At 37.9% G+C, this 25,589-nt stretch overlaps 1 protein-coding gene across 1 annotated transcript in view; it reads left to right on the top strand.

Moving 5' to 3' along the window:
- Positions 1–25,589, top strand: part of CLIP1 (CAP-Gly domain containing linker protein 1) — a 56,498-nt gene that overhangs the window by 6,366 nt on the left and 24,543 nt on the right. The window contains exons 4-12 of the mRNA XM_084491478.1: positions 6,800–6,924; positions 7,969–8,185; positions 11,438–11,635; positions 12,027–12,130; positions 13,932–13,992; positions 15,011–15,043; positions 19,056–19,160; positions 22,189–23,133; positions 24,550–24,666. Of these exons, the coding sequence (XP_084347604.1) occupies positions 6,800–6,924; positions 7,969–8,185; positions 11,438–11,635; positions 12,027–12,130; positions 13,932–13,992; positions 15,011–15,043; positions 19,056–19,160; positions 22,189–23,133; positions 24,550–24,666 (1,905 nt within the window). The remainder of the gene's footprint in view (positions 1–6,799; positions 6,925–7,968; positions 8,186–11,437; positions 11,636–12,026; positions 12,131–13,931; positions 13,993–15,010; positions 15,044–19,055; positions 19,161–22,188; positions 23,134–24,549; positions 24,667–25,589) is intronic.

Here is a 25,589-nt window from a genome sequence, read left to right as displayed (position 1 = left end):
GGCTGCCAACTGATTAAACTCCAGCACTCTTAAAGGGGAAAAGATTTCACATGTCGAGAGAAGTTTCTCCCTTTAAAAAACAATCCTGTGTTGCTAATATGGTATTTTTAACTTTTCCATTTTCTAGCTTGTGTAACATTCTGAATAGAAAATTATTTTCTGAGTTTAGCCTATTTAAAAATCTAAAATAGCCCATATTTAGCTGTTAGAAAAGCAAATATCCATTTGCATTGCTACAGTTAGAGCAGTGCAAAAACATCTTGCCATAATGCATACAACGATAGAAAAGGAAGAAAGATTTGGAAGTTACGGGCATGCAGTCGTTGTGGCTGTCCCCTCCTGAACCTCACTTGTAATTGCAAATGCACGGCATGCCTAGCTGCTCAGCCAGGCTTTTGCCTTATCCTGGAGCTGAGTTGACTCTAAGGTGTTTAGATGGCTTTGTCATGTTAAGTTAAGGGATCCTCATATTTATGGATGTACACTGAGACAGTGTTTTAGCTATTGTAAAGTATGCATCTATAATGCAGATTAGTTTGTGAAATGGCTGCTGCAGCATGGAATATGAGAATATAGCTGAAGGACAGAGGGTGAAGCCTGGCTGTAATTCATTGTCTTGGTGATTTTTCTCTGAACAAACTGCAGCTATCCTTTTGTGCTAGCTTTAAGCAATGTTCAGGACGTGTCGTTACCTGTCTGCTTATGGGTGAATAAGATGTTAAATTTATATCATCGGTGCAGCAAGGTGCCAAGTCGTGTCTAATCATGAGTCCTTTGGTTTTCGCAGCTCCTTATTTAACTACGTTGCAAGTGAGTTATTGTGACCAAACAGCCATAACAGGCGACTTCCCGCAGTCGTGGTAAGGGTTTGTTCGTGTAAGGCTGAACTTCTTGTGCGTGTGGGCTCTGTCTCCCTTCCCCAAGGAGTGACATCCAGGAACACGTTGTCCTTGGCCATTTCTGCACAGGATGGGCGAAGGAACAGTTTATTTATTTACTTACTGGAGTCTTGGCCTTTGCTTTTTTCATGGTGGCAAATTAACAGGTGACTTTTGTAGTATGCAATTGCTTGTTAGATTTTTATATTACTTCCTTTGTGAATAACTGGACTGCAGGAATTGAGCCTTGAGAGCAGATCGTGTTTAATTATTAAATTGGTTTCTTCTGGCAGTGGAGGGTTGTGTGATAACTCCCTATCCATGTGAGTGTCTTATTGCACATTAGCTCGGTTGTCTGCTTTGGCCTTGGTTTTGAACTTTACCTAGCTACAACCAAATCTGATAGAAAAGTAGAGGTTTCAAATATAACTCCTTACAAGTTTGATGAAAACAGATAATCAGGTTTTTTGGAGCTTTGCTGTACCTCCACAGATTTTTGCATGTCAGAGAATCTGCACGAGCAAGGTCTTGTCTAAATGCTGTTCTCATCAAATGGAAGCAGCTGCAGTCACTCTTACATTTTTAGATAGCAGTCACTCGAGCATGATATCCAGTGCCACAGGAAAAGCAGCATCATTAATCCTGCTATTCACAGAATTGCTGGTTTGAAAGATCTGAGTCACAGAAGTAGGTTTAAAGTCTGGTAGGTACTCCAGCACTCTTCTAGTTGTGCCTTGATCAAGTGCCTGATGTTACTCAGATATTTTGAAAAGAAATATGATGAGCTGGAAAAGTAGAAGCTAAACTGTCCAATATCAGACAAAAAAGGGGAAGGGGAGGCAAAACTGACAGAGCTGATGTTGTGTCAGTGCTATTCAGCGCTTTGATTCTCGCTCTGGAAGTAATTGTAAATCCATCCTGATAAACCTCTGGATGGTCAGAGAGGTAAATAACAATGCGTGGAGCAGTCCAGAGGGACTTGTTTCATCCCCACAGCCCAAGCTGTTGGTTGCATTTTGCATTTGATGGCAGTGTGTGCAAGCATAAGAAGGAGAAGATAAGCTGTGTCACAGCCACGGGGAGCTCCTTCCTGGAGGGGACAGCAGCTCTGGAAGATCCAGGAACCAAAGGTACTGAAAAGGAGTTCATGGTTCGATGCTGTGGCAAAAGGACTGATGAGAATATGTGGTCCTCTGAGCAGGGCTGACCGTGCTTCTGGTCACTGCTAGGACATTGTGTAAAGCTACAGCCTTCGTGTTTTGAAAAGCATGTTGGGAACATTGGAGAGGATTCAGAACACAGCTGCAAAATGACTCAAGCTGGAGAACGTAGCTTGCAATAAAAGATCTGGAGAACTCAATCTGTTTTATCTATGAAAGCAAAAGTTGAGGTGGCTTGCTTACAGTGCGTGCTCTTGCGTGGTGAATGCTGGTTGCAGGAGAGCTCTGCAGTCTTACAGATGAAAGCCTAACGCGAGTCAGTGGCTAGAAGCCACAGTCAAATTGTTTTATTTCAAATCTAAATATGTTTTTAATAATGGAGAGATTAACTATGAAAACAAGCTGCCAGTGGAAGTATGCTTTCTTATGGTTATCAGCTCTCATCTAAAAACATCAACACGTACAGCTTGGTTCAGCGCTGTTACAGGGTTCATTACAGATGTAAGCAGATGAAATTAAAAGACCTGTTTTGGGAGAATCAGAGGAGATGACCTGGTGGTTCCCTCTGGCCTTGTGTGGGTGAAAGATTCAATTAAATACAATTGCTTCTGCCAGCTGGAAATGCTTCCTCTAAAGTTTGAGGAACAGCTGAAAGACAATTCTGAGTAGTAGATCCCAGGTTTTTCAAATGTGTTTGTGAGCCTGGGTGCTTTTTGTTTTGTCAGGTGTTGAGTGTAAGGGGTTTGAGTGCTTCTGGAAATGCCCAGCCTCTGTCACAGACACGGAAATATCCAAGTGAGGCCTTTTCACCATAAATCAGTCCTCAGGCACGAGGGAGGCAGAGCTTTTCCACTCTGCTCATCCAGCATGAGTAAATGATACTGTTTTGGGGACAAAGTTTCAGAAGTGGGTATCCTCTCTTCAAAGAGATTTGTGCTTTTCAGTAAAGGTGGTCTCAAAGTTTAGACCATCTCTTTTTCTTTTTTTTTTCTGGGTTATTCTGGTTTATGTTTCCTCCTTCTGCTTGTCTAGAAATGCAGCTCTACACATGCTCTCACGAAGTCTGACATGCTCATCCCAAAGTGCTTTCATCAGGAAGTTTTTGAAGTTTTTAACCGCTTCAGGTTTACAAACCTGTTTTATTACTTCACTTTGCATGGCAGCAAATTAAGGTGAGCTTAGTTAGTATTTGATAAATGGGACTTACTCACTTTTTCCATGTGTTTGACATAACAGTAGTGAATTCCAAACAAATTTCCTCACCTTGCCATGATTGCTAGCCTAACCTAGATACTCAGGTATATTAGTGCTTTGTGTTTTACAGCTTGCCTATACTGAGTGTGATAACATTTTAAAAAGAGGTCTGGCAGTTCTTTTCTCTGCTCCATTATTTTGTGACCTGACTTAAAATGAACCAAGGTCACGGAAAACTGCCTTCTTGGTACTGATGCTCCATTTCTCCATATAGCTTTTAGAAACTTGTGCTGACCCTGTCTCTAAAACCAAAGACTTGGAAAGCGTTTGCTTACAGCTGAGCAAAACTGCAGATAGCTTCATCAATGCCATTAGCACTTTACTGCCATGGTGTACTCCGGTTCCTACTATCGGTAAGGATAAACATGTCAGTGTTTGCAGAAGCCAGAACTGTAGTAGCTGGCGATTCAAAGAAGCTCGATTAGGTCTGGGGAAAAAAATAAAAAATAAAAAATAAAATCTTTGGCATTCTTCCTTGCGTCTTGTTTTAAAATAAGCCTGGTACCATGGTTACAAGACCAGTCACATGGCTCTTCTCCTGGGATCTCATGTTGCGCATCCCCATATGTTCCCGGGACATGAATTCGTCCTCGTGCTCCCTCCTACCGGGCCCTGGGCTGGGGTCCCGTGTGCACCCCCCGTGCCCTCTGCAGCAGCTCCAGCCAGGACCAGCCCTTGCCAAGGCTCCTCTTCCGATCGCCTCCTGCGGGGAGTTGATGCCGTATCTTCCAAATCAGTGCCATACATTTTTTTACCTAAGAGTGGAAGGTGAGCAGGGCCAAGGTATGAACCAAGAAGGAATGCGTGTTCTGCACCCAAGGTTAACCCGTGTTTTCCTGGAGCTGGCTCTATGGGCTGAGAGGTTTATTTCCAGTTTGAGTTGGTGGGAACAGCCTACAACCAATTTTCCCTGTCTCTGGGAGCCTTTGCTCCTAACTATCCCTTTTCACTAGTGGCTTCAGATAGCTCTGTCATGCTTTCCCCAGGCACCTTTCTCAGGAAAGTCTTTTATTTATCTATTTTATTTTTTTAGTAGTTGACCTGCCACAAAACCACAATAAGCTTCCTGGCCACTTCTGCAAAAGTTGCTGAGGAATCCCTCTGTGCAACTGCAAGCCTGACTATTGTCTGCGAGGGGATGCTCCTTATCTGGGCTATTGTTTTAGATTTCCTGCCTCATTTCTTTAATGGGTTCTTTCTGGCCTCCTTTGCTTTAACTCTGTTTATTCAGGCAGAAAACAGTACAAAACCGACCAGTGAAACAGTACACATGGAGCTAAAGTCTTTCTTTTCACCTAAAGATTATCCCAAATTTAACTTGTTATTAAAAGCAAACAAAACAAAACAACAACAAAAAAAAGAAAACTTGCTAGAAAGGGAATGACAAGGACAACTTGCAGACCTAGGTACCCCTGACAGCACACACATGCATGTTTTTCCCTCGCACTGTTCAGTTAAATGTTATTTATACTTATGTTTATGGTATTTATCCTCTAGAAAAAGTAGGTTATGTATGAGGGTGAATAACGTGTGGACTTCAGGGATAGCTTTTCCCACAAAATACTTTGAAAAAAACAATATTAGGTCTTCCCTCTTCATCCCTGTGCCCTGGAGGCTTAGAGGAGATCTGGATTCCAGGGGACTGTTTTGGTCAGTTTGGTCAGTTTCCTTTCCAAGGCAGTACTCTCGCCTTTTTTTTTTTTTTTTTTTTTTTTTGAGAGGGGATGTTTGTCTGTTCTCTGCCAAGAACACCAAATACCAAACATTCTACTTCTACTAGTTACTATATTAGGCTGACTCGTGATAACTGTAAACTTTGTGTATTTTTATTCCATGGAGAACGATTTGCTATGGCAAGACGTAAATGTAATCTGCAGGTTAAGTCTTGTTTCAAGATCTCTAATGACAGAAGAAAAGGGGGCTGCCACCTTAAACAGGGATGAAAAATATCTGCTTTTCCCATTTCAGTAAGATCAAAGGGGTTAATTATTCTTCCTTGGTTTTCTGAGGCTTTAAGTGTGTGGATTAGGATTTTCTTACCCTCAGCTGAAGCCCTGGATCTCTAATAGAGCTGTCAGCTCTGCGCAGTTGATGAACTAGGAGCTAGAGCACAAATGTGTGTCATCTAACTTAGTACTTTGAGGACACTTAGTGCTTTCATGCAAGCTAATGTACTCCATTTCCAGGCTCCTCACACTTAACCTCTTGTGCGAACACTTCTCAAATGTATTAAAATGAATTATCTAGTGTACTGCGATCATGCACCCTAATTGATGGCACAAGAAGCCTGTTGTTCTCTGGTTACCCTGGGAAGCTCCCCACAAGGAATACAATGTCTAATGGAAAAATTACATAAAGTCCTAACATACTTTTCAGCACATAAAAAGGAAAATTACGGTCTTTGTGTTAGCAGGTTACTGCTAACTTTCTGCTAAGGCTGTGAAATAAATTCCTCATCTTGTAATGAGTGCTGGAAAATACAAGTGAAAAAAACAACAGTCCTGAACACATCCACACTGAATCCAGTGACTCTCCTGAAGAGGTAGTTTTCATCAACATTTGCTTGTTTTCTTGGTGCTGGATACAGGCTGAACAGATTTTCACACCAATAGGGCACAGCATATTGTCATTCTGACCTGCAAGAATCCTGCAGCTCTGGCTCGTGGCCCTTCTTGGCAAACGTCAGTCCCACTGAACACCTTTTGCTTCTTCACCTAATTTAATTCCTTCCTCCTCTGGGAGTTATAAAACATGGCAAGTAAGTGGAACAGGATCAAGATGGCTGTAAAGATGTAGGATTTTAAGTTTGAAAGCAAATCATTTCTAATCTTCCATTTAGGGCTATTAAAAAAAAAAAAAATCAAGAAAATGATTCTACCCCTCCCTGAGAATTCAAATAGTTGTTTGCATCTACAGTTTTGCAGTGCTTTGCATTATGTAAATTCTCCCAAGTGCAAAAGCATTGTGCTGTGTAGTTTCTGAATTATTCCTTTTAGAAAATACGACTTTTTTCTCATTGAATTTCTTTTACTTTTCCTCACAGAATTAGAATAAAAAATAAGAATCCCTTAGAAAGCATTTGTTGCTGACTGAAGTTTGTGTGAAAATGTAATACAGATCCTATTGCATTCAGTTTGCTGGTTATTCCGTGTCTTGCTGAATATCTTGTTAATCATAAAGCCTTATCAAGTCATCTAATAGAGTTGTGGCCTCAATCTTGACAAACTTTTCCCAAATACCAAACTGGACAGAATTAAATGCTAGAGAAAGGTTTTGTCTTTTTTTTTTTTTTTTTTTTTTTTTTCATCTTCTGCAAACAATTTAGTTGTGAAGATTTGTTCAAGGTATTAAAACAACCCATAGGCAAAAGAACATGCAGCTTGAAATAAGAACTGGTCGCATCATTAATGTGCTTTGTGAATGTGATCATACTGAATGCTTTCCCACTGGATTTTGTATTTCATTTGGAAATGCAGTAAATACAGCTGTGTGTCTTATTGCTTCAAGGTTGGTGGAACAAAAGCTGGAGTTGTGCGTTTCTTGGGAGAAACCGACTTTGCTAAAGGAGAGTGGTGTGGAGTAGAACTGGATGAACCTCTTGGAAAGAATGATGGAGCTGTTGCTGGAACAAGGTTAGTTTGTCATCAGATAGACACCTTAAAGATCTTGCGTATCTCTGTTTTGCTCTGTCTTTTTAACATCTTAAATTAAACTTTATATCAAGAGAAGCAGTTAGACTGTAAACCTGACTGCTGGTGGGAGGGGGATCCTTACACACTGATTTGAATTTTATGACACCTACACATCTCTGAAAGTCTGCATCAACCCCACGTTCACTGGATTGGTTACTCTCTCCTAACTCCCATGTGAGTTTTATTCATAGACTGATAATGGAAAACACAGTTTTCAGCTTTTTGAACCTCTGCTTGGTTTCCCAGTTTGACATGAATTCTCAGTTAAGAAAATATCTCTAGGTGTCTAAAAGCTGAATTTAAGGAAAATTCTCCTGCATTGCAGGAACTGAAAGCTTGTATAGCCACATTATAAAGACTAGGAACCATATAGATTCTTCCTTCAACAAGTCGTATTTAGAAAATATTCACATCACAAATTATCTTTCTCATGTGGTGTAAAGAACAGTTCTTTAACTCTTTAAAAAGTGTTTCTACAAGGATTGTGCTACTTTAACATGGGTGTTCACAACTTACCATTTTAAAATTATGATTCTATATAACCAAAGATACATATTCTGTATAATCAAATATGCATATATGCAATCAAATATATAACTGCTTGATTAAATAATCTGATTTTATTTTTAACTCCTTATCACCTTTGTTGTTGGCAGCTCAGAGGAACATCTGAAAGAGAAAGGATGTGCATGTTTGAATCTGAATGGAGTATGTAGGAAACAGTTCTAGCTCAAGAGTTTTTTTTCTGTTGAATTTCTGAAGTCTGCTGTAATAGTGCTACTGCAGCCTAAAGAAGCTCCCTTTCCAAATCCATTGTTTAAAAAAAAGGTCTCAACCTAATATAGATGAGGCTGTCACCAGCTGTTACCCTGGCCTTTAATACTGTTAGACTATTTATCTAGAATTCTTTGTGAAGCCAGATCATGTATATGAAAAGACAGAAGTTAATTTAGTACTCTCATCTGTCTGCTTTGTTTTTCAAAGGTATTTCCAGTGTCAGCCAAAATACGGTTTGTTTGCTCCAGTCCACAAAGTTACAAAGATTGGATTCCCATCGACTACACCAGCAAAAGCGAAGACAACCGTGCGAAAAGTGATTGCGACTCCCACAGCCCTGAAACGTAGTCCGAGTGCATCTTCCCTGAGCTCCCTCAGTTCTGTGGCCTCTTCAGTAAGCAGCAAGCCAAGCCGTACAGGACTAGTAAGCTTCTTTTTCTATTGCATGCTTTACATTCCCAAGCAAGAATCCACGTGGCACTTGCCTGTGATCTACTTGCATAAATTGAGAATAGAACAGATCTTGGGGAGAGTACAATGTACATTTAATTGTGCTCTCTTTTTCATTCAAAGCATGCATGAAGGAAGGAACTCTTAGCTAGCCCTGAAGAGTAGCTGAATATTTGAATATTTAAGCTTACACAGTTAATTCAGGCTAACTGAGTTATTGCAACAAGAAAGGGGCTTGTGATGCCAACAAAATGAAAAGGCATCAGTGTTCTCTGACTGAAATCTGTGTTTAGTTGTTAATTTTTCCTAGCACACCACAAATCTCTGTCATATGGGGTTTGTGTCTGAGGATCTGGTTTGCACTAAAGCTTCCATGGCTCAAACTTGTTTCATTAAGCAGGAAGCTCCAAATTGTCAAGTTGTAAAAGGGTTTCTTTTACTCTTAAACAGATGAGTCAGCTGCGAAATATAGAAGTAGCAATCATCAAGTTTTTGCTGACAAGAAGCCTCTTTCTTTTATTTTGGATTTGTTTTTTAATCCTATGAATTCATAAAGGCAAAATGTTGCAAAGTACAGTGGCTCAGGTGAATTTTAACACAGTACTAATTCCACCTAATACACTTACTATGGATTCTTTTAAAGTTACTCTGTTACATAAATGTCCTAATCTTGGGTTGCAGCAGTAAAACAGATCTTCTGAGAAAGCTGAATTTAAGAAGTCTCTCTTTAAAGGCAGTTAAAAGCACAGATTTTTTTTTTTTCTACGATCACCTTTTTTATTATTTTCTTTAAAAACAAACAAAACCCAATGTACATCTGACTGGAAAGAGATCAGCTCTCACTGATCTGGGCCTAGTTAGCTTGCATACAGCTCCATTGACAGCAGGTGCAGGACAGGAAGGTGAAGTACTGTAGTCCTTCAAAACTGAAGCAGATTACAACTGAACAGAGGTCAATGGTCGATCAGGGCAATGGGGTTAATACCTTATCACAACAAGCGTAAGGGATTTTTATTTGGCACAAATGGAGGGACTTTGTTACTTAATCCATCTTGGAAGCTGCACCTCTCGCTAGGGAGTGCCCCCTAGTTTGAAGCTGTTGCACTCAGTAATGCCTCAGGCTCAGGGAATGCCTGCTCAGGGCAGTTTGTGGGCTGACAGTGAAGTGTTAACATGGACCTCCACATTTTATTTGGTATGCTATGATATCCTCAGCAAGAAGAGGGTACAGTTACACAGTGTAAATGTTTACAGTATGTTCGCTTGTTTTGCTCTGTGCTATGCCCCAGGACTTTCGCGTGTTTTGAGCCTTAAAAAATAAAGCTTCCATAACCCATTATTTCTGGAATTAAAATTCCAGCTTTCTTCTAGCTCTGTTCTCAGGCAATGTGAAGATCTGGTTACCATCCAAGTAAAAGGGCTGTCAAAATAATTTTGACACTTAATTTCTTTAAAAGTTAAGCTGCTGAAGAAACAGGTCTTCCCAAATCTCCCAGCAAACTTCTCTTGCTCTGATTTTTAGGAAAAAGTATAATTTTTCTGGAATCCATTGCAGTCTTACATAGTCTTCTCAGTTAGTCAGGTCTGTTGGTGTTTTCTTCTTCCTGAAAATCAACTGTCAAAGTAGGTGATCTAATAACTTAATAGGGCTGGTCTGTTACAATTGGCATTTATTTCCAAGTCTGAAGGAAGTTGTTGCTTCTCTTGAAATCTTTTCAATTCCTTATGGAATCAGAAATTAAGTAAGTATGACTAGAAGAGCTAGAATTGTTAAAAACCAATGCATTCTGGAGTGAGATGTTCTCCAGAAACTGAAAGGATGACAGACAGCTAATCTAAGCATCAAAGTTGAAAGATCTGGTTTATTTAGTCCCATACCTTTAAAGTCATTGAATACAGTATTTGTAATAGATCAGAGATGTATCATTCGAGGCTGTAAGTAGACGAGTTAGAATAGTTCTGCAGCAATCCTGGTAACAGAAGGGGAAGCATGTTTTTGTGATGACAGAAGAATACGTCCGTGTTACGCTTTCTCTTGGGGATGTAGTCTAATGCCAGCATTCCAAGCTGTATATGGCAACTGTTCTTCAACATTTTGATCTCTGAAAGGATCATGAGAAAAACATATTCCTATTTTGGGCTAATACCATTAGAGCTAAAGTTTAACACAACAGAAGGATAAATCTTTGTCTATTGCTTTGTTTGTTTTAAATGAGGCTTTAACTGAGATGTCATTCATTTTTAATACTTAGGAAGCAAATTTCTGAGCTACTAAACATGGGGTCAGTTTTTATAAGCTGTATCAGATTTCTTGATTCAGTTTTTGCTGTTTTCACAACTCTTGCTCACTATTACTACATAATTTCAGTTTATTTACTTTCCCTTCTAGCTCAAAAACTCTTGAGGAAGTAGAAGACAGGGCCATGATGAATTTTCACTGGCACTGGTTCCATTCAGTGGAGCAGAGATCATGCAAGGTCAAGAAAAATCTTAAGGTTCATTTTAGCTATAGTTTTCCAGTTTGATTCATTTTTATCTATTCTCTTTAAAGTTTAATCCTTCAGATTTTTATTTTATTTTTTTCCAGAAGTAATTTAATTCCAAGGATATAAATATATGCTTTAATCAGATACCAAATATACATCTTCATGAGGTTTTAGCTGTAAGGCTGGCTTTTTAAGTCAAGGTAAATGCCTTTGACCCTGAATGTTTTACTCCCATAGCAGAGACATGAAATGCTAGTTGGAGATCCAAAAGCTTTTGATAGAGCATTTGGAAACATTATGTCTTCGCTGGTGACCCAAGATAATGACTAGGTAATGAGAGTGACAATGTTATTAACTTGCTGTAAAGGTGCCTTTTTTTTTTTTTAATGCAAAAAGTGCTTAGAAAGCTAATAAGCTAGCCTTTGTGTGAGTCTACCAAACCTGCCTTAGACTGAGGCCAGCCTTTTGTTTTCATTTAGCCTTCTGTCTCCTACACACTGCCTGCTGATTGCTCCAAAACCAACCTACTGCATAGGTATGGCCATTGTTGGATTCTAGAAAATGAAGTAATTTAAATGTAAAAGCAAGAAAAATATTTTTCTTTAATAAAAATCCTAAAGGAGAAGGTACAGTAGGTTACAGAAAACATTTGTTTTACTAACACAGTGTTTGTAGAGTCTGGAGATATCCCTGGTTTTTGCTTGATACAGGACGATTTTTAACTTTCTTACTTTGTGAAGTTGACAGAAACATCCTCCCGGTATGCAAGAAAAATTTCTGGTACCACAGCCCTACAGGAGGCACTGAAGGAGAAGCAGCAACATATTGAACAGCTCCTGGCAGAAAGGGACTTGGAGAGAGCAGAAGTTGCAAAAGCAACCAGTCACGTAGGGGAAATAGAGCAAGAATTAGCACTTGTTCGAGATGGACACGATCGGGTAAGATCAACGCTATTGTTCTTACAACAGAGGCTTTAAGACAATTGACTTAATTCCTCAAATTGTATCTTCTTACTGAAAAGGTCTGGGAGTAAGAGGTAGTATTGCAAAAGTAAAATAGTCTATACCTGTGAGATCTTCCCTGTGGGAGCTTGAGCTTGCTAACATAGCAAATCTGTGTAATTTAACAAACTTTGGTTCAACTTCTCTTCACGTGTCAAGAAGCAATGCTATTATTTTTTTTTTCTGTTATATGCATATTTGAATATAATATTATTCTCCCTTGGCCTATCACTTTATCAAATTGTGATTACTGAGGTACAGATACATAACCTGGAAACAAATTCATGTATTGTCCAACTTAGATTTTGTTCTTATTCCTTCTAATTAGCATGTACTGGAGATGGAAGCAAAAATGGACCAGCTACGAGCTATGGTGGAAGCTGCTGATAGGGAGAAAGTGGAGCTTCTCAATCAGCTTGAGGAAGAGAAAAGGTAACCCAAAATCGTCTTCATTAGTATAACTGATAAAAAACAAACTTTGCACTAAAAGTAAATATTGTGGTAACAAATTTTAATAATGCAGATATGGGCAGTTACTGTACAAAACCACATCACAGTTTCTAAAAATTAATACTAAAATAAACTCTTAAATTTAGGAAGGGAGAAGAGCTATAGCTGTATAATACAGCCAAAGAAAATTATACGGTGATGCGTTACAGCTGGAAGAGGGAATTAAATGTTTTTGAGGTATTGTGTGATTGACTAACTACTCAGACTTAGCATATGGCATTCCTTGGGAGACAATCTAAAGTGGACTGTTTGGAGGCTATATTGGAGGTTATGTTGGATTCCGAATGCTTTTGTGAGAGTCTATTTGGAAACCCATTGTGAGTCTGCTGTAGGCTTGTGTACTCCCTGGGAATTAGTCAGATGTCAACCTCTCTGAAAGGCTTCCCTACAACTGGAAAACACAGACAAGAAGATCCAATGGTAAACCCTGGTAATTCCATTACAGTTTCCATGCTCCCTTTTTTTTGGGAGGGACCCACTTGTAATGAATTTGCAAAATAAACAGTGCAGTTAGGAATAAAATTATTTGTATAACCTCTACAAAATAATGCAATGTTTTGTTTGTTTGTTTAATTTAATAATAAGGAAAAATAAAAATAATTTTAAAAAGCTTTGCAGCACCTCTGGTAGCCTGGCTGTAAACCTCTTTTCACTGAAAGCCAGGTCAGTGGGGGTCTATTTCACCGCAATCCTCCATGGCCTTGAGCTCACCTTCAGCATGTTGCTAAGCAGCATAACAGTGCTGCTGTGTCTGCCTGCTACCCATTAACTGAAGTGACGTCTAACAGCCAGGAAAACATTTCATGGCTTCAGCAGTGTAATATTTCTCCTTCCTCCTAGCCACTCTAGGTTTGTTTACTTTGAAAGCTCCTTGTGATATGTATTCAAGTCAGTCTCAGCAGTAACTTGAAGTCAAATAATCTTTAATCCTCTGTTTCCCAAAGCATAGGGGTGAGACAATCACAAGTTCTTACTGTCCTTTTGTTTCAGACATCTGTCACTTCTAACTCCCTTTGATGTAATGATTTCTACACCTGCCAGCCAAGCTCCAGGCACCAGCAGCATGTGCAATTCAAAGGAAAGAAGGCATGCTTGTCTCTTCCTTTGCCCCATCTTACTATGTTGAAAGGAGGAGATCTGGCCCCTTGTTCATTGGGGCATACTAGATAAAGGGAAGGGAGGAAATAGCTTTTTAAAAATTTTAGGTCAGTTACCATCTTCTCACCTCTATCTTCCCGCTCTAAAACTGCTGTATGAACAAGGCAAGCTGTTCCTGCATGCACTCCCAGTCTGTATCTTGCAGTTCATCTTGACAGCTAATAATGTGCTTGTCTATGCTAGACTTTCGATGTGAGTGGACCAGTGCACTACCAGAAAGCTCTTGGGAATCTTGGATGTTTCCTAACTTTCTGTTTCTTAGCTTAATGGCAGAATATGCAGAATGCGTGCAGAAGGGTGAAAGACTAAGAGAAACAACACTGACAGAGGTTTTCTTTTTAACTCCTCAGAAAAGTACCAAGTACTTTCTTCATACAGCTGTAGGAAGATGCCTTTGTCAGAGCTTGCTCTTTAAAGGCTGTGTCTTTCCTTCTCACCAATGTTCTTTGTGAAATACTTCTCATGGCTTAATGTTTCTAGCAGTTTGCTGGCAGTTTTCCATTTAAAACAGTTTGAAAGCAGTTTCTTTCAAAGTTATCTGAATTTTAATGAATTATCCCCACAGGAAAGTTGAAGACCTTCAGTTCCGTGTGGAAGAAGAATCCATTACCAAAGGAGACCTAGAGGTAAAATAGCTCCAGCTTTGCAAACACTTTATATAGTAGGACACAAAAATGCAACCAGTTCATCCGAATTGGACTGTTCTCTGGAAGATGGTGGCAGGAATGGTTAAGAGATGCAATCCTGGTCCTAGAGTATGCAAAGCACATCAAAGTAATTCCCATTTCTGCAGTCCCTGAGTAAGCTAACCACCCTGGAATTACGGGATTGCACCTTTAATTCAGTTATACACTTTAACAAGGGTTCTGCTGTAGAATGGCAGTAGTTGTTTAGAATAATTTAATTGAAAACAATTAAACAAATAATTTAAGTGAAAATAATGTAATTGAAAATTATTTTTTGATATTTTATATTATTTTATATCTTACTAATTTTTCTAATGTCTTCTAATGGAAGATTTATTGAAAAAAATAATTCTGTCAGGACAGTTGTACCCAAAATCTAAACAGCCGTTCATGTGTTCACTATAATAGTATGTTATTATGCAATGAGGTTAGGAAACATTTAGTGAAGAATTGCTATTAATTACTTGAACACTTCCAATTTTTATCCCAAATTCCAAATTTAAAAGCAAAATATGTATTAGTTGTTCTACTCTATTTGTTGTTTAATCTGAAAAATATTAGACTCTTGCACAGTATAGAGAATAAAGTTAATTGACTTGTGTCCCTGTGAACCCTTTACGATTAAAGTGCTAGCCTTATGAAAGTGATTCATTTCATATAACATTTCTTTTATTTTAGTCTTCCATTCATTTTAAGATACCTATCTAGACTCTTCATAGAATGCTCCTTTTATTATTTAGTCCATGGAAACTTATAGTTTTCTATTTTTTGTTAACTCACTGGATAGTCCTGGCAGACCATGTTAAAGAGTCTGGTCTGTCAAGCTGCATAGCTTCAAGAATTTAAAATTAATACAAGATAATGAGATGTATCCTGATGTTTGTGTTGGAATGATAGTACTAAGTCTTCAGGTGAAATATTTTTGTTTGTTTTTGTTTTTTTTTAATTTTACTGATAGCGAAAGAGGCAGATTTCGGAAGATCCAGAAAATGTAAGAGGGCACTTCAATGTGCAGAGACATCCCATGTTAACAGATTGTGTGCAGAAAATGCTTATACTTATTCACTAACTGCATAATCTGTTATTGAAACATTGACTCTAGTATTTGTGTGCATGTTGCTTTCAGAGCAATTACGTTTATCAAAAAGAATGTGTGTAATGACTAAACGTTGTAATCCCCATTAACTGTAGAGAGGGCAAATGTGTCATTAGAATTCTTTATGGGCAAAAACTCTGCACCTAATTGGAGAGCATAGGAGCTTGTAGAAAACGACTGTCCTGGATCTTGAAATGTCTTTCATTTCTATGTAGGATTTTAGTTGCTCTCTTCACAAAATCCTACGCTGTTTCCTATGAGCTCCTACTGCTGTTCAATAGATGCAGTTTGCATCTGGCCAATTAATTTTTCTGAGGGAAAAAATGGTATGTTCCCTACCTCCCCTGATTTTTTTTTTCATAAAATGCTAAGGGGAGAGATGATTGCACGGTATTTTTTAAGACATTTTAAAGCTGTCTATTTTACTGTAGCTTCCCTTTGAATTATGCAGGAAAAATATATGTAAATGGATAGCAGAAATTGCCTTACAAGACATTAAAGCAGCCCTCTTGCTTCCTTAGCTCAGAATAGTGGAATTTAAAAGCCCTCTCTTTGATTGGATTTAGGCAAAATTATCACAGGCTGCCTCCTCTGCTGCATCCCCAGCCAAGATAGGAAGTTCTCAAGACTAAAACTGGTTTCCTGCTGTGCATTCTTAGGTGTTGCTTTTGCGAAGCTACTTCAGCGATCCGGGTCTCCTCTATTTTTCCAATCAGGCTCACGGTGTGTTAGAAGTAAATCTGCATGTGCCCTTCCTTTCTCTCGTTTTGTGCACTCCTTGTTTAATCCTATCTTTACTCCTTATTTCCCTGTTCTAATTTCTCCATAAAAATGGACATCTTCACTCTTTGGAGAACTGGGTGATCACTTAGTTTCCAAGATAATGCTTCATAATCTGTCGTGTTCTGTGGTTGTTATCCCAGCACGAAGGAACTGAAGGTCATCTTGCCCCTATTCTAGAATCAGTTATCAGCTTTTATGGCCTCAGCACAATTTCACAGTTTTACCTGTAGATGGAGAACTTAACTGAAGGTTTATTTTGAAGTGAAAGTGTAGCTAGAATACATAAATGCTGAAAATAACCAATGACTGCCTCCTGACATTCGATTTTAGTGGAATTCTTTAGGGTTCAAGCCAGAGTAAGGCTTGTCCCATTTCCCCCTCTCTTAATCTAACTGTGAAGCTTTGGAGAAGGGGAAGATGCTTTGTGGGTTTTGTTTGCTTGCTTTTTGTTTTTATTTTCCATTCAATTTGAGGTTTAAAATCAAATTCTTTTTTTCTTTTTACAGTACTCTCCTCTTGACAGCTTACTGTGCTCTGGCTTTCCTCAGAGGAACACAATCTTTTAGACATTTCTCTTTTTAATTTTTAGTTTTTATTTTATTTTTGGTAGAATTTTATTTTATTCTTCTTTGTAAAATATAAGAGGTAGGGGTTAAAAAATGGTAATCATGGAATCATCATAGATGATGGTATATTTGATCCTTGCAGTATTAAAGCAATGTCAATAAGATTAATGATCAAAGTATTTTGCTTTTTATGTATAGTATAGCAGGTCTTAAGGTAGCATATTTTGCAAAGTGATGCAAGGAGAATTCTGCAGCTATCAGGTTGGGGGATTGTTTTCTAATAAATCCCTAATGGGATTTAGAGCAAGAAAGGCATGAATATTCAAATTTTAAAAATAGATTTGTTTTCAGACTTATAATTTTGTTGTAGAACAGAAGTCATACTAATCAGTCTGAGAGAGGGGGCTGATTTATGGCCACTTTTAAAAATATTTATTTCTCTTAGAACATTTACTTTAGTTTTCGAAGGCTGTGAGAGACAAAAACAATAACCCATGTTCTCGTGTTCTATGTTTGTGGTTTGTTTTGTTTTTTCCTTGTATACACTGAATATCTTCCACTGATACAGAAACAAATCCTCTATGGAATACCAAAACCAGAACAAATCTAAGAAGCAAGTTTTAATGCTTTAGGGATTTAGTATTTTAGATCTAGTAACTGCATAGTAAAACAGCCAACTCTTTTTTCAGCTGGAAAAATGTTTTAAAAAACTGAAACCACCAGATGTCTACATGCTTTGGGAGAGGAAGATAACTTGGTGCTGTCAGAAGGAATACTGTGATTAGAGAACAGGCCTGGAGCAAAACAAGAGTTTCGTCCCTATCTCACCTTCTCTGCAGAGACTGCCTAGGATCTTTAACTGCTGGCTTGGAGGCAGTACTAATCAGCTTGTCCCTCTATAAATAACACAGTTCTGTAGGGATATTTAAATAGCATTTGCAAAGATCAGAGAAACAGCAGTGTCCTGCCAGCTGTGTGCACGCTGCTGTGCTGTGGGTTTGGCAGCAGTGTGGCTTTGGAATGATTCATGCTCTTCCTTCCTTTTGGATTCTTTCAACCCAGTGTTCAATGGGTAGCTTTTCAGGCTGCAGGACTCTCCACTACTAATAGCAGTTCATAAGGCTTGGGTGTTACTGTGTACTACTTTACTACCTGTTTACTACTTTACTACTTGTTCTGTAGTAAAGTAATTGCTGAAGCTAGAGAACTTTCTTCAAGGCTGATGGATGCAACTTCTTGGGCTCTTAATCACATCTTAGCATAACCAGACAGAACTTCATTCAGTCTTTTTTCTGGAGATCCACCTTACTCTTGATGTGGGCAAGCTCCTTAAGCTGCCCTTTTTTTTTTTTGGAAAAGACACGTGAAGCAACAGTACATTTTCAGAATACTTTTAATTTGGATTGTTTCATACATTTACACTAACAGTGACCAGTCAAGATTGACACAATACTTGGATCTCATTTCAGAAATAACTCTGTATTACTTCTTTCTATTCCACCCATGTGTGCACACACACTCACCTCTGTTCCCCATTTCAGTGGTGCAGGTCAGGTATGAACTAACTGCTGGACTTTACTTGCATCTCTCGAACTTCAGGCTCTCTTGGGGGCATCTTGGAGCCTAGGTATCAAGTTTACTGATGTTCTGTGTTCTTGCTAAAAGGAAAAAAAAAAACTATCCCTTTTTAACCAAAAGGCAGGAGGTGCCTGCTTACTTCGTTACATGTACTTTCTGTGCTTTTTAGGAACCTATGAGAATTACAATTTATTTTTTTTAATCTTATCACTTTTACATCTTGTTCAATGTATTTAGGCTTCGGCAATTAGGCTTTCGACAACCAGGCTAATTCACTTTTTCCCCTGGTTTTGAAGAATCTTATTTGTTGCTTGCTTTCTTTTTGGAAGAGGAGGAGAGGGATAAACTAAGAGGGTTCTGCAGTTATAGGCAACCATGCTCTTTATATTTCCATTGAAATAATTCATACCCTAGTGAAAAATGAACCTTAGTGTTCCCTGGTCTTGACCAAAAAGATTTTTATGGCTAAGACTTGAGATGCAGCTACTATTACTTTAAAAAAAAATAAATAGAAATTCATTACATGAGCTTCATTAGTGAATTCTCCCCTGGTTCAAACTAAATCATTTAAAAATAAGCCCAATGCATTAAAAAAAGTTAGTGGGATGATGAGGAAAGGGACATATCATCCTCTTAGAACAGGTGTATATATATTTATATATACTTTTTCATAACTATTCTAATTTGTGCTGAAAACTTCATGTACTGATAAATAACTTCTACTTGGCTGCATGAAACGTTTTTGTTCATACTTCTTCGTTTGTGATTTATTTTTTATTTTTTACACATCAGTCCATTTACACTTTTCAGTCCATCTTTCTCATCCATAGCATTTCCCTGTTCATTTTATCCACTGCATCTTCTCTGCTCATCATTGATAGAAGATTCTGGCAGCACGGCCTGCATGTGGCTCCCTCCTTGTGTGCTGGCATGTGATGGTGGCACCGTTGTGTTCTCTTCCTTTCCCTTTTCACTAACAGACGCAGACCAAACTGGAGCATGCCCGCATTAAGGAGCTTGAACAGAGCCTGCTCTTTGAAAAGACCAAAGCTGACAAACTCCAGAGGGAGTTAGAAGACACTAGGGTAATGGTTTTCACTATTTAAATAACAAGACTGCTTTGTGTTGTGGAAGATTTCTGATGACACAGCCTGCCGGGTTTAACACGTGCTGAAAGAGATTCTTGCTCCTGCCACGATCAGTACCTGCTATAGATGTAGCTGGAACACTCTTAAGAATTAGCATTAATTTTGAGCTTCGGTGGTGTGTGTGTGTATGCCTGTATATGTGTACTCATTTCTTCAGAAGAATTCAGGTAAGATGATTTCAAAGTGCAAAAATAATGCTTAAATCTAGGTCAAAAGTGGCAGAAATAGCAAAGTTCATTATATCCAAAAGAAGTAAGTTCCACTTTGCCAGTGCTTTTAACACAAACTTAGAATTTGGGAGCTGGGTTTCTGAGGTCCTAAATAGTGGCTGTGCTACCTACTAAGTCAAGGTTTGCAGTGCCTTTTTAGTTCTTTTTTTTTTTTTCTACCCATGACACAATCTTTTCAGGGATATCCAGTAGTATTAGTAATACCGTTGCCTGTCAAAACATTACTGAGTCCCAAAACATACTTTTTCCCAAGACAGAGGTTTAGCTGATGTTGATTCCTAAGATTTTCAGCATGTTTCTGGGAGTTTTTTTCTTGCTAGGGAGGTGCTAACTGTACTCAGTTTTATTTGAAACAAGGCCCACAAGGCTGCTGTGGTTGACCTCAGCTCTTCACACATCTTTTTAGAAAAGCCTACATGTTCTAACATTGCATTATGTCTCTGGGCTCATTTGACAGCAAAGGCATAACAGTTTTTGGTGGTGTAATTTATTTATTTATTTTAATTTGTATTTTGTACTTCATAAATAATTCACAAAGTACCAAATCCAAGAAATCTGAGATGACCACAAGCTAGGAGCATGAGAGGAGGATGGGATGGTTCCTTCACTGTGCAAATAGCAGAACATTGTTCTGTAGGAGCACATTGACCACTTCCAAACATGGGTCATTCTGTGGGCATCTAGCCTAACTACAGCTACTTAAGAGAAGATGGGAAGAAGGAACTTGCAGCTGTAGTAAGAATTCACTAATGATCACCTGTGTTGAACTGAATGTTTTCCCAGTATTACTGGGCATTTCAACAAGGTCAGCTAAATGGTAGCTAAATAGTAGCAGGAGGTGGTACTTCCGTACCCTTCTGTCAGGTCCAGCCATGTAAAGGGAATCTAGGTCACACCTAATGATATGCCATTGGTTATAAGTGCCTTTTGTCCTAAATTCTTTACACATAAGTGCATATCGATAATATTCAAGATGCCCTTGTTGATTGTTTCTGGTTATGTGGCATCTTTATAAAGAGACAGTGAACACCCAGTAATAGATAATGTAAGAGATACTTAATAGGGCACCATTCAGGTTTCGTTATTAGGTGTCTGCTTACTGAAAACCTGTAAATCTGCTTCCAGAGGTGATGAATCAGATACATTTTCAGTGTGGAGCAATGCCATGGAAATAAACCATGAGTACTGGCTCTTTTATGGTACATTTCATAACCTAAATCTTTCACGGTCGCTTGATATAATGAAGCAGTGAATTTCATTCTGCCTTTTTCTCAAACTGACAAGTTTTCTGCATGACAAGGTGTGAACTTCCTCTAGTTACTACATCGTTCTTTGTCTCAGAAGAAAAAAGCCAATACTGTTATCTTCCTCCAAACAAAGCTGAAGGTCATCACAAATATTTAAAATTTTACAAAGCACAGGGTTCAGCTGGAAAGAAATTCTAGCTCTCTACTTATGAATCTTTTTTTTTTTTTTCTGCAGGATCATAAAATATTTTTTTTTTTTACCTTTTCCCTGTTCATAAATGGTTTCTTCACCAGAGAGGATGAGAAGTTGTATACATTTTTCTCATTTCTGTCCATAGCAGAGTAGGCAAATAAACACTTGACAGTTTTTGTATGATACTCAAAATTCAATTATTTGTCTATGTATTTGTACTTTTTAAATAATCCCATTGCTTTTCTGTGATGATTTATGCACTGCTCACTTCAGATAATACTCTCTATGTGTCTTTGTCTATTCCAACCACTTTCTTTAATTAGGAAGATGCAGAGTATTAGATCTTTTGACTAGATCAGGATAGACATTTGAATATGTGTCATAATACGTATGATTGATGCTTCTTGAAAGCATATTTATAATCATGCACACACACATGACTCGAAGGTAGGACTGAACATTATAAAACCAAGAAGGTAGTCTATAATAAGTACTTTTAAAAAGCAGTTGCATGTAAGTAATATTTTTTCAGAATGTTGGTATAATAAGAAGGCTGACATAGTGATTTCCCAATTAGAAATCATTGTGCTGGCTTTGTTGTTTATCCATACCAGAAGTTTCTTCAACAGCTGTTGTAAAGCTCAGATAAAGTGAGGACATTTTTTTCAGAGACAACAATGGATTGAATATAAAAGGTGTTTCAGAGCATTTGTAGGCTAAAACTTTATTTTTCGCTGACAGTCTCATAGCTAGCATAAAATGAAAGTGGAAGCAATTATGTCAACAATCAGGGACCTGGGACATTCTCCTACCTCTGTCAGTCTGCTCTATAGTGGTTCTCAGAAACATTTTGTTAAACGTGTTTAATATAAGTAAGTATAGTTTGTAAGCTGTTATTTAGCAAGTTGTTATTTCTAGATAACTTCAGAAAAATCAACTTAAATATGTTCTCCCAAAAGGTGAAATTTAGTATGCACAGAACACAAAGTTATGGACATCTGTACTTTTTTTAGCAATAGTTTATACATAAATGAAACAACACTTGGTCTTGTTTCACAGCCTTCCATATAAAAGCAGCATTTTCTTTTACTTAAGGTTTCTTTAGCACTTCCATAAAAATAGGATTTGGCAATGAAACTCAGAGGTATTATAATCCAAAATGCTGGTAAGAATACACTACTGATGTTGGTTTGCAATGCTTGGTAATTTCTTTTCACTGTGGTCTAAGCATCTGTGTCTATTAAACATATCTTTTCTAATTCTTTCTTCTTTTCTTAAAATGCTGTTAATCATAGGTGGCCACAGTATCAGAAAAATCTCGCATCATGGAACTAGAAAGAGATCTAGCATTGCGGGTGAAGGAAGTAGCTGAGCTTCGAGGGAGATTAGAGTCTAGTAAACACATTGATGATGTGGATACTTCTCTTTCGTTGTTACAAGAAATAAGTTCTTTGCAAGAAAAAATGGCAGCAGTTGGCAAAGAACATCAGAGTGAGATGAATTCATTGAAAGAGAAGTTTGAAATCAGTGAAGAAGCACTCCGGAAAGAGATCAAATCACTTTCAGCTTCAAATGAGAAAATGGCAAAAGAAAATGAATCATTGAAATCTAAGCTTGATCATGCCAACAAGGAGAATTCAGATGTAACGGAGCTGTGGAAATCAAAGCTGGAATCTGCAATTGCCTCCCATCAGCAAGCAATGGAAGAACTAAAAGTTTCTTTCAGCAAAGGTGTAGGGGCTCAAACAGCAGAATTTGCAGAGTTAAAGACTCAAATTGAGAAGATTAAATTAGACTATGAAAATGAAATGTCAAATTTAAAGCTGAAGCAGGAAAATGAAAAGTCTCATCATTTAAAAGAGATCGAAGCCCTGAAAGCAAAATTAATTGCAGTTACAGAGGAGAAAGAGCAAAACCTGGAAAGCTTGAAGACCAAACTGGAAAGTGTGGAAGATCAGCATCTAGTAGAAATGGAAGACACTTTAAACAAATTACAGGAAGCTGAAATAAAGGTAAAGGAGCTAGAGGTACTGCAAGCCAAGTGCAATGAACAAACCAAAGTTATTGGTAGTCTTACACAACAGATCAAAGCTTCTGAAGAAAAGCTTTTGGACCTTGATGCACTTCAGAAAGCCAATTCTGAAGGTAAATTGGAAGTCCAGAAACTTAGCAAGCAGCTTGAGGCAGCTGAGAAACAGATACAGAATTTAGAGACTGAAAAGGTTGATGAAAGTAGCAAGGTTTGTATCAACATCCATCCTTTTATTTTTACTTTACTTTTATTTTACATTTGTATTGTTCTAAACTGCTATAGCAAACTCATCACAGAACAAAAAAACTTGTATTAGAAATGTATCTTAGTACCATCTGAGGAGGTGTAGAGAAAGCGTTAACTGGGTCAGATCTCTAAACAGGTTTTTCTGCTTGGTCTGCACCACTCAGCAAAAGAAAATTTCTTGCTTTACTTTCTGCAGACTTACAGAGGCCTCTGCTGAAAACTTTATGTTATGGAAAATTACTTTATTGGTTTATTTGGGAGAAGAACCCACATACACAAATTTTTAACCTTTGGTGGAAGTTTGGAAATATTCAGATAATGTGACACAGAGCTCGTGGGGGAATTTTTTTCCTCAGTTGATTACTTTGAGTTGTAGAGAGAATCCGTGTTCCCAATCTTCCACCTAGAGAAATGCTGATAGAATTAGTATCTTCACCTTTCCTCTCATCAAAGATGATGATGCAAGAAGCAAGAGAATGCCATTAAAAATGAAACAAAGAAAAAAAAGAAAAAAGATCCTGAGGGAATTTTCATTTAAGATAAGAGTATGCAGTGGTGTTGTCAGGAACCTTTTCATGGGATTTTTGAAGCACAGGCTGCAGCTTGATGTGTCTTACCGAGGTTTTTCTTGGTTTTGGATAAAATGTCTCTTTAAGGTTGATAGTATGCCATTCAGTACTTGAAAGTTATTCTGCCACTGCAGCTAATAAAAGCATTAAGTTTCCATTTAATTTGGGGGGTTTGCCCACATCCTCAATTTATGTATGACCAGACAAGCTACAGCTCCAATCATAGTAGTGGGAACGTAGCTGGAAACAGCTTTCTGAAGTCCTTCACAGATGGTTCCAAGATACTAGATTTCTGTGGACCTTTGGCACAATTTTTGAGCTCACACTGGGTTTCTGTGCTACCTCCTGGGTGAGGTACAGACCCTTCTGGAAAATGACATCTCCATATGTGTATTGGTCTGAATAGCTAGTTGAAACATAAATGCTAAATTTATCAGTTCAAAAGATTAAAATGGTAAAGAACCAAAACTGCTAATTCAACTGATGTTGTAACTGTATTTTGAAATGTTTCAGTGTACTCCAAAATGTCTGCCATTAAATGTTTTCACCATTAATTCTAAAATCACTAAATTTTAATTATTATTTCAAGCATTTCAAGATCCAATTATTACTGTGATGTAGTCATCAGTGGAAATCAGCTTCACTTAGTTAACACATTACATTTCTTTTTCCTTCAGTTTATTTTTATTTTGTCATCTTATAGTGATTTTAATATTCTAGTTATTTATTTCAAATTCAACTTTTAATTTCCCTGTTTTTATCATTCATGTTTGTAATTTTATTTTACTCCATTTGACCATATTCGTTAGGCTAGTAATCTGGCCAAAGAACTGCAGGGCAAAGAGCAAAAGCTTCTTGACCTTGAGAAAAACTTGAGTGCAGTAAATCAAGTTAAAGATTCTTTGGAAAAGGAACTTCAGATTTTGGTGAGTAATACTCAAAAATTTTGACTTTATCCGTTGGATTTTGGGTTTTGTGGTGAGAGCATAATTGAATTCAGAGGATCCGTTCTGCCTGAGCAGTCTTTCAAAGCTATGATCTTCATGAACAGAAGGCAGTGGCTCATGACTAATAAGATCCATCTCAGAATGAAAAGAGCATTTCACCTGACTTGTGTTATCAGGTGATTTGTTTAAATAGAACTCATCCGTTAGAGATTTCAGATAAAATATTAAGCCAAGTCAAAAGCATTGTGCAGCTTTAAATGTAGACTACTCTTGAAGGAACACATGGCCCTTTATCATTATAACTATTGTATAAATTAATGCTTGCTACAGGAATGTCTCACAAATGTTTCTCAAAGATACTTTTCACGTGATTTCTCATTTTGCAAATTTAATTAATTTTGCAATTAGGTATCCTGTGGATGGGTGGGATTCTCCTGAGAGACTAGCTAGTTAGCAATAAAAAGACAAGCTGCTTAATATTTACTGTCCCTGTCATAAAATCTTTCTGTGGCCATAGTAAATATCTGAAGCTGATGGAGAAGTCTCATTTATTGTCTTCCTTAGCATCCTACCTTTTTTTCAGTCTAGCATCTCTTCCTGCTGGTAAAGCTGGAAAATGCTCATGTGAGATTGATCACAGGGTTGCAGAAGTCCATTGTGCAGCACATGAGTAACATGAATAGCTTCTGACATTGAGAGGCCCAAACATGATGTCTCCTACATGAGTCTCTGTAGCTTCAGTTCTGTTGCTATGCTTGCTAATGGAGAAGTTATTTTGAAAGTTTAGGGACTTGCTTGCAAACAAGCAAGATTTCTCCCTTGCCATTATGTTGTTGAATATATCAGTGCTAAACTGTAATTCAAAAACTTCAGGTGTGTTTATGATAGGAGTGAAAACTTGA

This window comes from Aythya ferina, assembly GCF_964211825.1.
Source record: "Aythya ferina genome assembly, chromosome: 17".
In the NCBI taxonomy this organism is placed as follows: domain Eukaryota; kingdom Metazoa; phylum Chordata; class Aves; order Anseriformes; family Anatidae; genus Aythya; species Aythya ferina.
This window is presented reverse-complemented; position numbering and strand designations above follow the sequence as displayed.